This window comes from Heptranchias perlo, chromosome 18 (genome assembly GCF_035084215.1).
Source record: "Heptranchias perlo isolate sHepPer1 chromosome 18, sHepPer1.hap1, whole genome shotgun sequence".
NCBI lineage: Eukaryota > Metazoa > Chordata > Chondrichthyes > Hexanchiformes > Hexanchidae > Heptranchias > Heptranchias perlo.
Window position 1 is genome coordinate 40,204,389 of NC_090342.1, and position 14,878 is coordinate 40,219,266.

Genomic DNA, 14,878 nt, shown 5'->3' on the forward strand with positions numbered 1-14,878 from the left:
TGCACAGGGCACAATTTCAAAATTTGCAGATGATACAAAACTTGGTAGTGTAGTAAACATTGAGGAGGATAGTAATATCTAATCACAGGATGTGGCACAAGCTTGAATATTTAGATGCCTCATCCATTGCACAAAGAGGACACAAACAGGCTGGTGGAATGGGTGGACACATGGTAGATGAAATTTAACAGAGAAGTGTGAAGTGATACATTTTGGCAGGAAGAACGAGGAGACCAATATAAAATAAATGGTACAAGACTAAAGGGGGTGCATGAACAGAGACCTGGGGGTTTATGTGCGCAAATCTTTGGAAGTGGCAGGACAGGTTGAGAGTTATTTTTTTTTAAAAAAGCATATGGGATCCCGGGCTTTATAAATAGAAGCATAGAGTACAAAAGCAAGGAACTTATGTTGAACCTTTATAAATCACTGGTGTGGCCACAGCTGGAATATTGTGTCCAATTCTGGGCACTGCACATTAGGAAGGATGTGGAGGCCTTGGAGAGAATGCAGAAAAGATTTACTAGAACGGTTCAGGGATGAGGGACTTCAGTTACATGGATAGACTGGAGAAGCTGGGGTTGTTTTCCTTAGATCAGAGGAGAATGAGGCCATATGGGTTGAGCTAAGGAACAAAAAAGGGGCAATCACACCAATGGGAGTGTACTATAGACCCCCCCCCCCCCCCCCAAACAGTCAGGAGATGCAAGAGCAAATACGTAGTCAAATTTCTGAAGTACAAAAACGATAGGGCAGTAATAGGGGATTTCAATTACCCTAATATTAACTGGGATAGAATCAGTGTAAAAGGTATAGCGTGTGCAGAATTCTTACAATGAATTTAGGAGAACTTTTTTAGCCAGTACATAGCAAACCCAATAAGAGAGGTGGCAATTCTGAACTTAGTTTTAGAGAATGAAGCTGGGCAGGTGGAAGGAGTATCAGTGGGAGAGTATTTTGGTGGTAGCGATCATAATTCAGTTAGATTTAGCGTAGTTATCGAAAAGGACAAAGATAGAATAGGAGTAAAAGTTCTCAGTTGGGGAAAGGCCAGTTTTACTCAGCTGAGAAGTGATTTAGCAAAAGTGGCCTGGAAACAGCTACTTGAAGGAAAATCAGTGTCAGAGCAGTGGGAGGCATTCAAGGGGGAGATAGTGAGGGTTCAGAGCAAATATGTTCCCACAAAGAAAAAGGGTGGGACTGCCAAATCTAGAGCCCCCTGGATGTCAAAAGAGCATACAGGGTAGGAAAAGGCAAAAAACGGAAGCTTACGTCAGATAGAGAGCTCAATACTGCGGAAAGCCTAGAGGAGTATCGAAAGTGCAGGGGTGAAATTAAAAAGAAAGTTAGGAAAGCAAAGAGAGGGCATGAAAGAATACTGGCAAGTAAAATCAAGGTAACTCCAAAGATGTTTTATAAATACATAAAGAATAAGGCCTATTAAGGGTCTAGACCAAATAGGTGGAGAGAATCTGTTCCCATTGGCGGAAGGGTCAAGGACCAGAGGACGTAGATTTAAGATGATTGGTTCTTTTGCCAAAGGTGACGTGAGGAAAAGCTTTTTTTTTACACAGCGAGCGGTTAGGAGGCAGATTCAATCATGGCCTTCAAAAGGGAACTGGATAAGTACTTGAAAGGAAAAAATTTGCAGGGCTACAGGGAAAGGGCAGGGGAGTGGGACTAGCTGGATTGCTCTTGCAGAGAGCCGGCACGGACTCGATGGGCCGAATAACCTCCTTCTGTGCTGAAACCTTTTCATGATTCTTTGAGACCGAAAAGGTAACCTGTGTGTGGAGGCGGAAGATGTGGGTATGGTTCTTAATGAATACTTTGCATCTGTCTTCACAAAAGAGGGGGATGATGCAGGCACTGTCGTTGAGGAGGAGTGTGGAAATATTGGATGGGATAAACATAGGGAGGAAATATTAAGGGGATTAGCATCTTTGAAAGTAGATAAATCACCAGGCCTGGATGAAATGTGTCCCAGGCTGTTGAGAAGTAAGGGAGGAAAGAAGAGGCTCTGACCATCATTTTCCAATCCTCTGGCGACAGGCGTGGTGCCAGAGGATTGGAGGACTGCTAAAGTTTTACCGTTTTTTAAAAAAGGGAGAAGGAGATAGACTGAGTAATTACAGGCCAGCCAGCCTAACCTCAGTGGTGGGCAAATTATTGAGAAGAATTCTGAGGGACAGTATTAATTGTCATTTAGAAAGGCACAGATTAATCAAGGACAGTCAGCATGGATTTGTTAAAGGAAGGTCATGTCTGACTAACTTGATCGAATTTTTTGAGGCGATAACTAGGAGGGTCGATGAGGGTAGCACGTTTGGTGTAGTCTTCATGGATTTTAGCAAGGCTTTTGACGAGGTACCAAGTGGCAGATTGGTCAGAAAAGTAAAAGCCCATGAGATCCAAGGGAAAATGACATGTTGGATCCAAAATTGACTCAGTGGCAGGAAGCGAAGGGTAATGGTTGACTGGTGTTTTTGTGACTCAATACGAGGTCCCTTGTTTTTGTGGTATAGATCAATGATTTAGACTTAAATGTAGGGGGCATGATTAAGAAGTTTACAGATCATACAAAAATTGGCCATGTGGTTGATAGTGAGGAGGAAAGCTGTAGACTGCAGGAAGATATCAATGGACTGGTCAGTTGGGCAGAGAAGTGACACATGGAATTCAATCTGGAGAAGTGAGGTAATGCATTTGGGGAGGCCAAACAAGGCAAGGGAACACATAATAAATGGGAGGATACTGAGAGGTGTGGAGGAACAGAGGGACCTTGGAGTGCATGTCCACAGATCCCTGAAGGTAGCAGGACATGTAGATAAGGTGGTCAAGAAGGCATATGGGATACTTTCCTTTATTAGCCGAGGCATAGAATGTAAGATCAGGGAGGTTATGCTAGAACTGTATAAAACACTAGGCCACGGCTGGAGTACTTCTATACAGTTCTGGTCACCACATTACAGGAACGATGTGATTGCACTCGAGAGGTACAGAGAAGATTTATGAGGATGTTGCCAGGGCTGGAGCATTTTAGCTATGAGGAAAGACTGGATAGGCTGGGGTTGTTTTCTTTGGAACAGAGGAGGTTGAGGGGAGATTTAATTGAGATGTATAAAATGATGAAGGACCTAGATAGAGTGGTTCGGGCAGACCTATTTCCCTTAGCAGAGAGGTCAATAACCATGGGGCATAGATTTAAAATAATTGGTAGAAGGATTAGAGGGGAGCTGAGGAGAAATTTTTTCACCCAGAGGGTGGTGGGGGTCTGGAACTCATTGCCTGAAAGGGTGATAGAGGCAAAAACCCTCATTGCATTTAAAAAGTACTTGGATGGGTCCTTGAAGTGCCGTAGCCTACAAGGCTGTGGACCAAGTGCTGGAAAGTGGGTTTAGGCTGGATAGCTCCTTTTTGGCCGGCAGACATGATGGGCTGAATGGCCTCCTTTTGTGCCATAAATTTCTACGATTGATAGAAATGTTTAAAATCATGAGAAACTGTTGCCATTGGCAGAAGGGTCGAGAACCAGAGGACACTGATTTAAGGTGATAAGCAAAAGAACCAAAGGGGACATGAGGAAAAACTTTATGTAGTGAATAGTTATGATCTGGAATGCACTGCCCGAAGGGGTGGTGGAAGCAGATTTAAACATGGCTTTCAAAAAGGAATTGTATAAATACTTGAAGGGTAAAAATTTGCAGGGCTACGGGGAAAGAGCGGGGGAATGGGACTAACTGGATTGTTCTTACAAAGAGCCGGCATGGGCTCAATGGGCTGAACGGCCGCCTCCTGTGCTGTAACCATTCTATGATTCTATAAAACACCAGTGTTAGGGGAAGTGTGTAGTGAAGTGACAACTCACATGGGCCATATGGGGTTTCTCCTGTTGCTGTGGTTTTGACTTCTTAAGAAGGTGAATGGCTAAGACCTATTGTGTATCACATCACCAAGGTCGGGGGATGCTAAGCTTAAGTTTTAAAAGCCTGAAAATTGCAGGAAGAAGGAAAGAATTGAAGAGGTAAGGAGTTCTACAGTTTTACGGTCTTGGGAAAGTAGGAGGCTGTGAGGAGTCCTAATTTCAACACTGGGGATGTAGTGAGGCAGACTAGCATAGGAGTGTGTATTTGGAGCTTAGAAGATAGACCATATCAAACTATTGACTGACCAAAGTTCAGAGGAGCAATGATATCCATATCCATAAAGTAGAAAAAGACAAGAAACATTGCAATGGAGAAAGCAAGATTGGAGGCTAGAGGTGACCGAGACATCTTCTGTTGGACTACAAGCTTTTTCTTGTGTCCAGTCCAGGAGTGGGAGAGAGCGATGCAGAACCTTGGTCAGACCCCATCTGGAGTACTGCATTGGAAGCTCAGGAAAGATATATTGGCCTTAGGGGTACAGCGCAGATTCACCAGAATATTACCAGGACTTAAAGGGTTAAATTATGAGGCCAGGTTGCATAAACTTGTCTTGTATTCTATTGAGTTTCAACGGTTGAGGGGTGATTTAATCAAGGTATTTAAAATGATTAAGGAGAGAAACTATTTCCTCTGGTGGGGGAATCCAGAACAAGAGCATAATCTTAAAATTAGAGGTAAGCCATTTAGAAGTGAAATGAAGAAGCATTTTTACTCACAAAAGGTAGTGGAAATCTAGAACTTGCTTCCCCAAAAGGCTGTGGATGCTGTGTCAGTTGACATTTTCAAGATTGAGATCGATAGATTTTTGTTAGATAAGGATATGGAACAAAGGTGGTTAAATGTTGAGGTACCAATCAGTCATGATCTAATTGAAAAACAGAATGGCCTGCTCCTGTTACATCAAGTTACATCATGTCTACAGCACAGAAACAGGCCTTTCGGCCCAACTGGTCTATGCCAGCGCTTATGCTCCATTTGAGCCTCCTCCCTCCCTATTTCATCTAACCCTATCAGCATACCCTTCTATTCCTTTCTGCTTGTGTGCTTAACTAGCTTCCCCTTAAATGCATGTATGCTATTTGCCTGAACTCTTTGTGGAATGCACTACCACATTCTTACCTCTGAGTAAAGAAGTTCCTCCTGAATTCCCTATTGAATTTATTAGTGACTATATAATATTTATGACCTCTATTTTTGGACTCCCCCACAGGTGGAAACATTTTCTCTACTTCTACCCTATCAAACCCTTTCATTATCTTAAAAACCTTTATCAGGTCACCCCTCAGCCTTCTATTTTCTAGAGAAAAGATCCCCAGCCTGTTCAGCCTTTCCTGAAAAGTATATCCTCTCAGTTCTGGTATCATCCTTGTGAATCGTTTTGCACCTCCTCCACTGCCTCTACATCCTTTTTATAATATGGAGACTAGAACTCTGCATAGTACTCCAAGTGTGGTCTAACCAAGGTTCGATACAAGTTCAATGTAACTTCTCTGCTTTTCAGTTTTGTCTCTCCAGAAATAAATCCCAGTTTTAGAACCTTATTAACCTGCATAGCTACATTTAGTGATATGTATAACTGTACCTCGAGATCCTTTTGCTCCTCTACCTCATTTAGATTCTATTATCCAAGCAATACGTGGCCTCCTTATTCTTCCTACCAAAATGCACCAGCTCACACCTATATTGAAATTCATTTGCCAATTATACACCCATTCTGCAAGTTTATTAATGTCTTGTATTTTGAAGCATTCTTTCTTTGTATTAACTACACCCCCCAATTTGGTGGTGTCTGCAAATTTTGAAATTGTACTTTTGATTCCTGAGTCCAAATCATTAATGTAAATAGTGAAGAACAGTGGTCCCAACACCAATCCCTGTGGAACACCACTTCCCACCTTTTGCCAGCCTGAGTAGCTACCCTTAACCCCTCTAAGTTTGATTAGCTTATCAATTATCATCCCCCCCCCTCCACCTTTTCTATCTTAAATATCTATCTTTTTTGATCTCTTCTAATATGCCCACTGTGTTAGTGAAATATTTAGTTACTTTGCCTCAATATTTACCAGGGAGACTGTCATTATCTGTGAATTTATCTTGTGCCTCCCTTAGTGTCCCTATCGCTATTCCGATTTTTCTTTAGTATTCTGCAGGAACATGAATAACAATTTACTATTTCTTTTTATATTCCTTGATTATTTAATTTTGTAGTTCCTTTTTTTTTACTTTCCTAACCCCTTCATATTCCCTTTTGTCATTCTTTCCTTTATTGTCTATGTACTGAGTATGCCTTTTTACTTTAGTTTCAATTTTACCCTTATCTCTTTATTCATCCATGGTGTTTCATTATTGGCTAGTTTATTCTTGCTTTTTAGAGGAATATACTTCTCCTGAACGCACTCTTGATCACAGTTTTAAGTATTGCCCACTGTTGTTCTATCTCTTTCTGATTTTTTTCCAATTTGCCTTCCCTAGTTCCATTCTCATCCCCTCAAAATTAGCTTTTTTCAAATCTATTACAATGGTCTTTGGCTTACTTGTGTCTTTCTCAATCATTATTATAAACTTTATTATGTTATGATCGCTATTGCCTAGCGGTTCCCCACCACATTTCTTTTATCTGTTCTGGTTCATTTCCCATTACAATGTTCCTATTGGGTGCATGGATAGCCTCCCCAGATATGGGAGGAAAATTCAAATCTTGGAAGGACTTGGGCATGAGACATGAAAAAATTGAGATTGAAAAAGATTTTCATTGCCAAACTAAAGGCACAGAGGTTAAGATTAAAATGATTCAGCATTGCACTGAGAGTACTGAGGATGGGTGCTCTAAAGGAAGTTAATGAATGTAGAGCAAAATGATCAGCAAGAATGGATAGTGGTAGATGATGTGGAGCCAGTCTTTTATGTAGGAAAGGTACAGAGTGGGAGAGAAGATGAAGCCCTGGGGAACCTGTCAGTTAGATAAACCATCAACTAAAGCACAAGTGCAGTGAATTGAGAGAAAACTGTGGCCATGAAGTTAGCTTTGGCATAAAAACAGAAAATGCTGGAAGTGCACAACAGGTTTCAGTATCAGATCAATAATTCTCTTTGTCCCAGGAGTGTCTAGCTTCAGAGGCCGAATGCTGGGCTGGCTGCTCGATCAGGCACTACCCAGCTTCCTTGTGCCCTAATCAAGAGTTACTTTGGTAAATGCATGGAAATGGGTTGTTTGAAGAAAGAAAGACTCCGACAGAAAGAAAGAGACTGACTGATTCCTGTTTGGTAAACTGCAGCTCATTGCCGTTTTGGTAATGAGATGAGTAACCAGCTCCCAGATGCATTTTGTGCACCATCTTGCAGCTAACCCAGCTGCTCTATATTTAAATGTGTTTAAACTAGCAATTACATCATTCATCAATTTGAATAATTTTAATTAAAAAGTGACTGTTTTTCTCAGCTATTGGTAAATATTGTTTGTGTTGCTTTAAAGCTATCCAGTGGAGACCAGCATCCTGCTCAGTTTCATGAGTGCTTCTTTAAATCTTGTATAGTTTCTGCTCTGCCCTTCGCTGCTCAGTGTAAGTAGTGGCAGTGCCCATTCAAGTTTGAGACACTGGCACATTTTTTTTTTAAATGCCAGCCTCGTCCCCTCATCTCCTCCACCTTGGTTTCTAATATTCAAGAAGAAATAATATCTGGCTTCTTTGGCTCAGTGCATAATTCACAAGGTTTGAGTGCTCAGTCATACAGTCTCAAGGTTGGATCCTTGGTCCCTGCTGAGCTAGCTGATCTCAGTCAAGGCAACAATGGTAGCACCACAACTGACCTCTCTTTCTAGGCTAGAGAAAGGGAAATCAGCTCTGGTTTCTAAATGTGGTTACCATCCAGTGACTCCCTAATGGAGTGTGTTAAGGGAATATAAGATGAACCACAGCTGAGATATCCCCCACAGTAGAATAACCTGCTAGGACTAACTGTTTAGGTTCACACAGGAAAAAATGGCAACTGGAGAGCTGCCAGCCATGAGAGGGGGCTCAGAGAATATTGACTAAATCTATGTGTGTGTGTTTTTCTTTCAGGTAAGTGTGGCTGCTAAGATGGCCCAGAAGATGTCCTTTGGCTTCTACAAATATAACAACATGGAGTTTGTCCGGATGAAAGGCCCCCAGGGAAAGGGACATGCTGAGATGGCTGTGAGTCGTGTTGCGACTGGGGACACATCACCCTACGGGACGGAGGAGGGTTCTGAGCCAGGATCACCTCTGCATGAACAAGTAAGTATAGGAAATCGTTGGGGCTTTGCTCCTGTAGGCGTCTGCTCCCCTCGGTATTTATGCAATTCACAGAAGTTAGGTTTATCATTTATGTTGACTTTACTTTGGACCTGTCCATTATTTAGAAATCTAACAATCCCAGAGTGCTTTTAGCAGTGTTATAGCCTCATGACTAGATTTTTTTTGTGTGTGTGTGTGTGTGTGTGTGTGTGTGTGTGTGATCAAGTGATGATGAGGTAGATTTTCAACTTGCAGCTGCCCATTATAGAAACTGTCCAATTTTCATTGTCATTGAAATTAATGGATATAAGAATTTCCCTAGTGGGTGGTCAATCTGCAATGCCAATTTTAACCATTGCTGGGGGGGGCGGTGGGGAAGAAGAGAGACAGGTTGGAGTTGAGAATCTACCCTGATGTGTCTTGTGGCAGAATAAGGGTTCATGCACCTGTTGTGATCTTGGTCTCAGCCTCATCTGTGGAGGTGGGTAGTGCCCCAAAAGAAGCAACAAACTTAAAAGGGAGAGTCATCCCCAGAATGTTCTTTGGCACCTCTGTCAGATGGTTTATCACGGCCAGAAGCTTAATCACTTGCAACTGAATCAATGTGCTCTGGGATGAAGTGGTCCATACCTTTTTAATCCAGCCCCACTCCAAAATAATTAGTTTTACCCATTAGTGGCCTTACCTGTACACATACTATGCTTAGAGGATTGAATTTACAAATGGGTGCCTGTATTTTAATTATCTCAGTTTGCATTTATAAATTAGACAGAAGAATAAATTGCTATATCTGTGACATTGTTATACTCTGGAAGTTTCGTTCAGTTGTGACTGTTTCCAGGGCAAAAATTAGGATGCTACAATTGGCCTTATTGTCCCCAGGCTAGGGAAAAGAAAAATTGACTGTAATTCCTGCTCCTGATTGCTATCTGGTAATCTCTGCTGAAAATGGTGTATGTGTGTGGACCCTGGTTGAAGACCGGATTAGCTTCAGCTGTAATGTTTCCTTACTCCCCCAGGCACGATTGAATACTGTTGAAGATCACAAATATAGAATGGGCCATTTGGGTGAAGTACTGGAGAGCTGATGGCTGTATAACAGCATTAATTGTATCTTTAGGAGAGGAGGGGGGGGGGAAATGGGGAGGAGGGTGGACTTTTTTTTAAAAAAAAGTTCTTCATGAAAATGTGAGTGCTTTCCCAAGGACACCACGTTTTATCCCCCTCTCGTGTTTAGTTCTGTCATGGCAATGTGTCTTTTTAAAAATAAATGTCAATATTTTGCCAACGAGCCTCTTTGACAGTTGTTCTGAAACGTGTTCTGTCGTGTTGTAACATCATCCAACTTGTAACATTGCAATTTCTCACCACCAGGGGGATGCTTCTCCTTCCTGCAGTGCATTCTGGGTAGGTTGACATCACCCCCCACTAGTCTGTGTTGTGTTTGCTGTGTTGTGTGCCTTCCTTCATATAAAAGAGAGTTTGGCTCAGAAACACTGCCTGATAATTACTTTCCCTCAATATTCACATTTAGGCAAATCATGTAACCTTGTGACTAGATCTAGAGTGCTGCATGTGCAGATGAGTGTGATGGATATTTGTGCACAAATTGTTTAAAATCTAGTGTACTGCTCACAATGGTGCAAAAGCTGTCCTGTGATGTTAAGACCAGGCTGTAGTAATATCTGACCCTAGGTTTGCCGGCCATAAACGCTGTTTCATTCAATTATGGAAATGCCCGCATGCCCCTCCCCGCCCAACAGACTTCCCATGTGCTGTTGTGGGCTTTTTCTTCCCCTCCCTTCCCCACTGCACTGAGCATTATTCAGCTTCTGATGTTATTGGCAGAACAACTTTATCAATTCAGGCCGGCACAGATCCCAACCAGTGAATGAAATGAGAGTACTTCTCAAATATAAACAGGACCTGTTTTAGTCAATCCAGAAGGTAAGGCTTCCTATTTTCTTCTAAATAAAACTGCTCTTAACATCATCAGGTGTGTAATGTCAGCAAGATGATTTTATATTTCTTGCAATGTTGCATTTGAACTTCAGAAAGTACTTTCCAACCCATTATTCTTAATATTGTGTGGTCATCAATAATTATGCCAACCTGCGCACTTGACCTTCCGAGAAGCTTGAAACCAAAATCAAGCTTAATTTGAGCATAAGACACCAACGGCTGAAACTGTGACAATTGACTGTCTTTTACAGCATATGGTTATCTTGGTTACTTAGTTATTTAGGCCCCTTGGTTCCTCTGGAGGATAATTCATTTGGCTGTGATCATTATTTGTGCAAAAGAATAAACATTTCATGGGTATATAGGTATAAAATAATCAAACTAACTAGTGTCAATTGCTGCTGAATTATGGTGAGTTTTATGCTAGGGAGCCTTTAGGAGCTAGGTTAAGGTTGCTCAAACTCATTTTATGTAGAGTTCTTTCATGTACAGCTGGCAGAGAAAATAGGCTTCCGTCCTATTAGCCTAGCCTGGATCTGAACCTGCTTTATTTGAAATGTTCTGTGCAATACAGTGGTGCTATTAGCGGGAGCAAGAGATTGAAGATGTTGTCTATTTGTTTTTTAAAGTTACTGCAGATCTTTAATAATTCAAATATGATAATGGTGCTCCAGTTTTTTTTCCTTCCTCGCTCGCTCGCTCCCTCCTCTCGTCGCCTCCCGCGGTTCGCGCTCGCTCCCTCGCCGCCCTGTTGAAATACCAAGATTTGTAAAGGTCGTTGTATTTGCTGCAAGGCTGAAGTTACGTACTGCATTGTAATGAACTGTGCCCGATGACGGCTGTGATTAAGACTGCAGTATAACCAAGCTGAGTGCAGAGATCTGACAAGTACCTCTTGCAGTTATGTGAAGAGTTAGCAAGGCTGTGGTTTGCTTGCAGTAGATGTGGGAGCAGATACAGCAGGTTACTTGGGTTTTGTCAGCAATGTGGAGCCAGCGTCATTCCCTTTCTGTTTGTTTTTGATTCGTTTGAAATCCATTGTGTGGAATGTGTAGTACAACCTGATTAATTATATTGTGTTGCTCATCTCTTCTGGGGCTTTTGGGGGGCCATTGAGAGAGTAATAAAGGGGTCACAGTTTCCTTTCCTGCTCTTGGTGGCCTAGCTGAAATATAAATAGACCAAGTATCTCAACCCTAGGCCCTAGTAGTTTCCTCCACACCAGTATCATTATCTGAAGTGTAACAGGCAGGACTTGCACTGACCACAGCGACACTTCTGAAGTCAGCTTAGTTTGAACAGTGAAGATAGGCTCCCTCCTCTGATTGGATATGCACCATGAAGGGAGGAAACGGTGTGCTGCTGCAGGATTTAAATGCCTGCAGCAGATTAAAGGGCAAGTCATTATCAGGAGTTTTTTTTTGTGATAGCACTGCCATCCACCCTGAAGTGTGTGGCAGCTTCAGGCAGATCTGCAGCTGATGCCGCATCAGAGAGGCCATAAGGACCAATCCAGGCAGCTGAAGTGTGCTTTCAAAATTCCAATAATGTGCTGTATGATGTTAATGGCAGATTGAACCTTGTTACAGCAGTTCATCGGGCATGGTTGTACAGCATAGTGTTGGTCTCCCAGGATCCACCCAGACACTTGCTTTAGGAGCACGGTGGACTGCCTTAAAATGACAGCATCGTGGCAGCTGCTAGGAAAACGAGCATTCACTTGCATGCTGGTCACAAATGGGCTGGACATTGAGTGGATGCAGGTGATGAGATTGATGAAGGGAGCGTTTCTGGCCACGAGTGTGATCTGTGACGACTTGTACTTCAAAATTGTAGCGCCTGTTATTCTGCTGTCCTTGGGGAATGTGATCCAACAAACTATGCATCTGTTCACAGGAATGTTACTGATGGTCCCCAGTGGCAGCCCAGAATGATCCTGTACCATAAATGTTGAGGATGATGGTTACCTTCACACCCACTGGTAGTGAGGTGCCTATGGAGGAGGTGGGCTGCAGGTTGTATTGGAACTCATTTGATGGATTCCTTCATGAAATGCAGCCTCTGCAAGCACTGCTCCTGGGTTAGCTGGAGGTAGGAACACTAAGGGCTATACATTTAAGAGTGTGGAAGGGGGATATTGGCAGGTGGGTGCCATATGCCTCCTGTGGTGCCTGATCAGTCTGATTTGCTGCTCTTCCTCCAACAAACAAAGATACACATATTCCAAATGGGAATTCCATTGTGGCCTGTTTGTCTCTTGTGCCATGGAGCTTCCCTTTTTCCATTCCTTCCATTTCAAAGATAGATGTTGAAGCAGTAGTGGAAGAAATGTTTGAAAAAAATAATGATTTTACAATATTTTAAATTATCCGCTGTGGCTCTTTAAATTTACTTCCACCTTTTCTGTTGTCCCTAGCAATGCCTGTTTTGTACAGTCTTGATTACATTCAGTGTTATTGAGGGCAATGACAGACAATGGGATGTAGGTGTCAGCTTTGGCTCAGTAATAGCACTCTCGCCTCTGAGTCAAAAGGTCTCATCCTGAACAGGCAGGTGGGGTCTTGATTTAATGGCTCATCCAAGAGACAGCACCTCTGCCAATGGAGCACTCCCAGTGGGGCTTGAATTCTCAACCACCTGACTCAATGGCAAGTATGCTTCCAACTGAACCAAGCTGGTACAGGTTGGAAAACTTAGTCTTCAGCCTTGAAAGAAAGTGAATGTATGTCTGTGTTGGCTCTTTTTTAGAACAATCCAAAATTAAACCCACTCCTCTACTCTCTCCCCATAGCCCTGTATTTTCCTATTTCAAATATTTATCCAATTTCCCCTTTTTAAAAAAAAATGCAATAGTTCTGCCTCAACCATTCCCTGTGACGAGGCATTCCATGCTCCAACAACCCTCTGGGTAAAGAAATTTATCCTAACCCCTCTCCACATTCTTAGTGACAATTTTACATTGATCACCCCACATCACCAATCCCCAACCAGAGGAAATACACTTCTATTAAATTTTCTCAGTCTTCTGTTCCATTGGAAATAGTCCCAGTTTCTCCATTGTCTTCTCATATGGTTTCCCGTGCCCATACAGTAGAACACTGTAATCCAATTTTATTTAGGCATGTTTAAACAACATTGCTAGAGCTTGGATCATTTTTGGGGTTAATTTTTAGGTAACTTCCTTCAGCACGCCACCAACTCCTGAGCGCAACAATCGTCCGTCTTTTTTCTCGCCTTCGTTACGCAGAAAGACGCCCAAAAATCGGATGGCGGAAATGAAGAAGTCTCATTCGGCCAATGACAGTGAGGAGTTCTTTAGGCATGGTTCAGACAATGGAGACTCTGAAGGTATGGTTTGCACTTCTTTTTGTACTGTTCCTAATGAGTTTATTGTGCTTGCTTTTGGATAGTACATCTTGTGAATTGATCTTTTGTTTTGTCCTGCCTTGTGATGTCTTGTGACAGTAGATAGAGGAGGTGGTTGTACTCCTGATTCCCCATATAATGAGTTCCCAAATGTCGCTGGGCTGAGGACACCCAATGTGCACCTTGCTCTGGCAATGGTAGGGGTCTTGAGGCAAGACATCAACCAAAGCAAAATAACATTCAAAAAGAAATTTGAAGAAAAAGTTCTTCATACAAACCTCCAATGCACACAGATTTTCCATGGCTGGCAGTACCAGGTTATTGATTTTTGCAGCAGCAGTGATTATTGGGGCTATAAAATTAAAGCAGGGCTTTCCCAAGGAGATTAAAGTTCACCCTTTTAATCCATTTGCTACTCAATGGGAAAAGATGAAAATCCTGACTTCCCAATTCAACTTGCATTGTTTTAATTGGTCTTTTTTTTTCATTGTGTGGTGGCACTGACGGGATTTTAATAAAATTCATTCAATTCTGCAGTTTTCATTATAGAGCAGCTAGAAATTCCTGTGGCGTGTGAAAGGGACAGGTCTTTAGTGGGGCAGTTGCCCGCCCTTTGCCTGCACATTTTGGGCAGACACTAGTGCAATTTATGGTAATGGTGGGATGCCTGCTTCGGAGGGAAAGGAAATTGCTTGTGTGCCTTGCCAGAGTGTAAATGTGGCTTTGGGCCTGGGAATTTAAAAAAATATTTCCAAGTGGTCAGATTTTAGGTTTGTGTGGCTGAAACTGGCCTTTTAACATTTACATATCTCTCCTCCTCCTTTCCTCTTCTCCGCCCCCCCCTGCCCCTGATGCTTTTAGAAATGCTCAATGTCAGGAACACACACATGGCCCTGAAGCCCCCCCCTGCCCAGTGCTACTAGGGTACAAATGATGGGAAATATTTTGTATGACACATCTCCTTCATTTGTCTGTTTGTAATACACCTGCTTGTGCCTGAGTGGGGTGGGGTGGGGTTGCCTGCCTAGGTTACACACTTTCTCACCATGACCTCACAGGAATTCCAGATCTCCTATCTCTTGAAAATAAATTACCTGTGAATTATCCACAGGAAATAATCCAAAATTGGTATTCAAGTGATGTGCATTTCTGTATGCATGTACTGGATATCTGTGAATTACAGGCAATACTTTAGGACCAGAGTTCAGGTAATGTGTATCTGAGATGCATGCTTCTGAATAAATTGTGGGTGATAATTCAGGAAACATCAAACCATGAAAACAAAGCTCAAGCAATTTATGGTGTTTGAACATGTTGCTTCTCAGATCCTTGCCCACCTGTCCCAGTACTCCGTTTGAATCCCTCCAA

General features: G+C 42.3%; 1 protein-coding gene across 4 annotated transcripts in view; it reads left to right on the plus strand.

The window, feature by feature from the left end:
- Window positions 1-14,878, plus strand: part of kiaa0930 — a 92,911-nt gene that overhangs the window by 69,009 nt on the left and 9,024 nt on the right. For 3 of the 4 annotated variants that reach the window (XM_067999760.1, XM_067999763.1, XM_067999762.1), the window contains exons 7-9: window positions 7,988-8,182; window positions 9,557-9,589; window positions 13,318-13,492. In XM_067999760.1, coding sequence (XP_067855861.1) covers window positions 7,988-8,182; window positions 9,557-9,589; window positions 13,318-13,492 — 403 coding nt within the window. The remainder of the gene's footprint in view (window positions 1-7,987; window positions 8,183-9,556; window positions 9,590-13,317; window positions 13,493-14,878) is intronic. The other variant, XM_067999761.1, reaches the window with a different exon arrangement.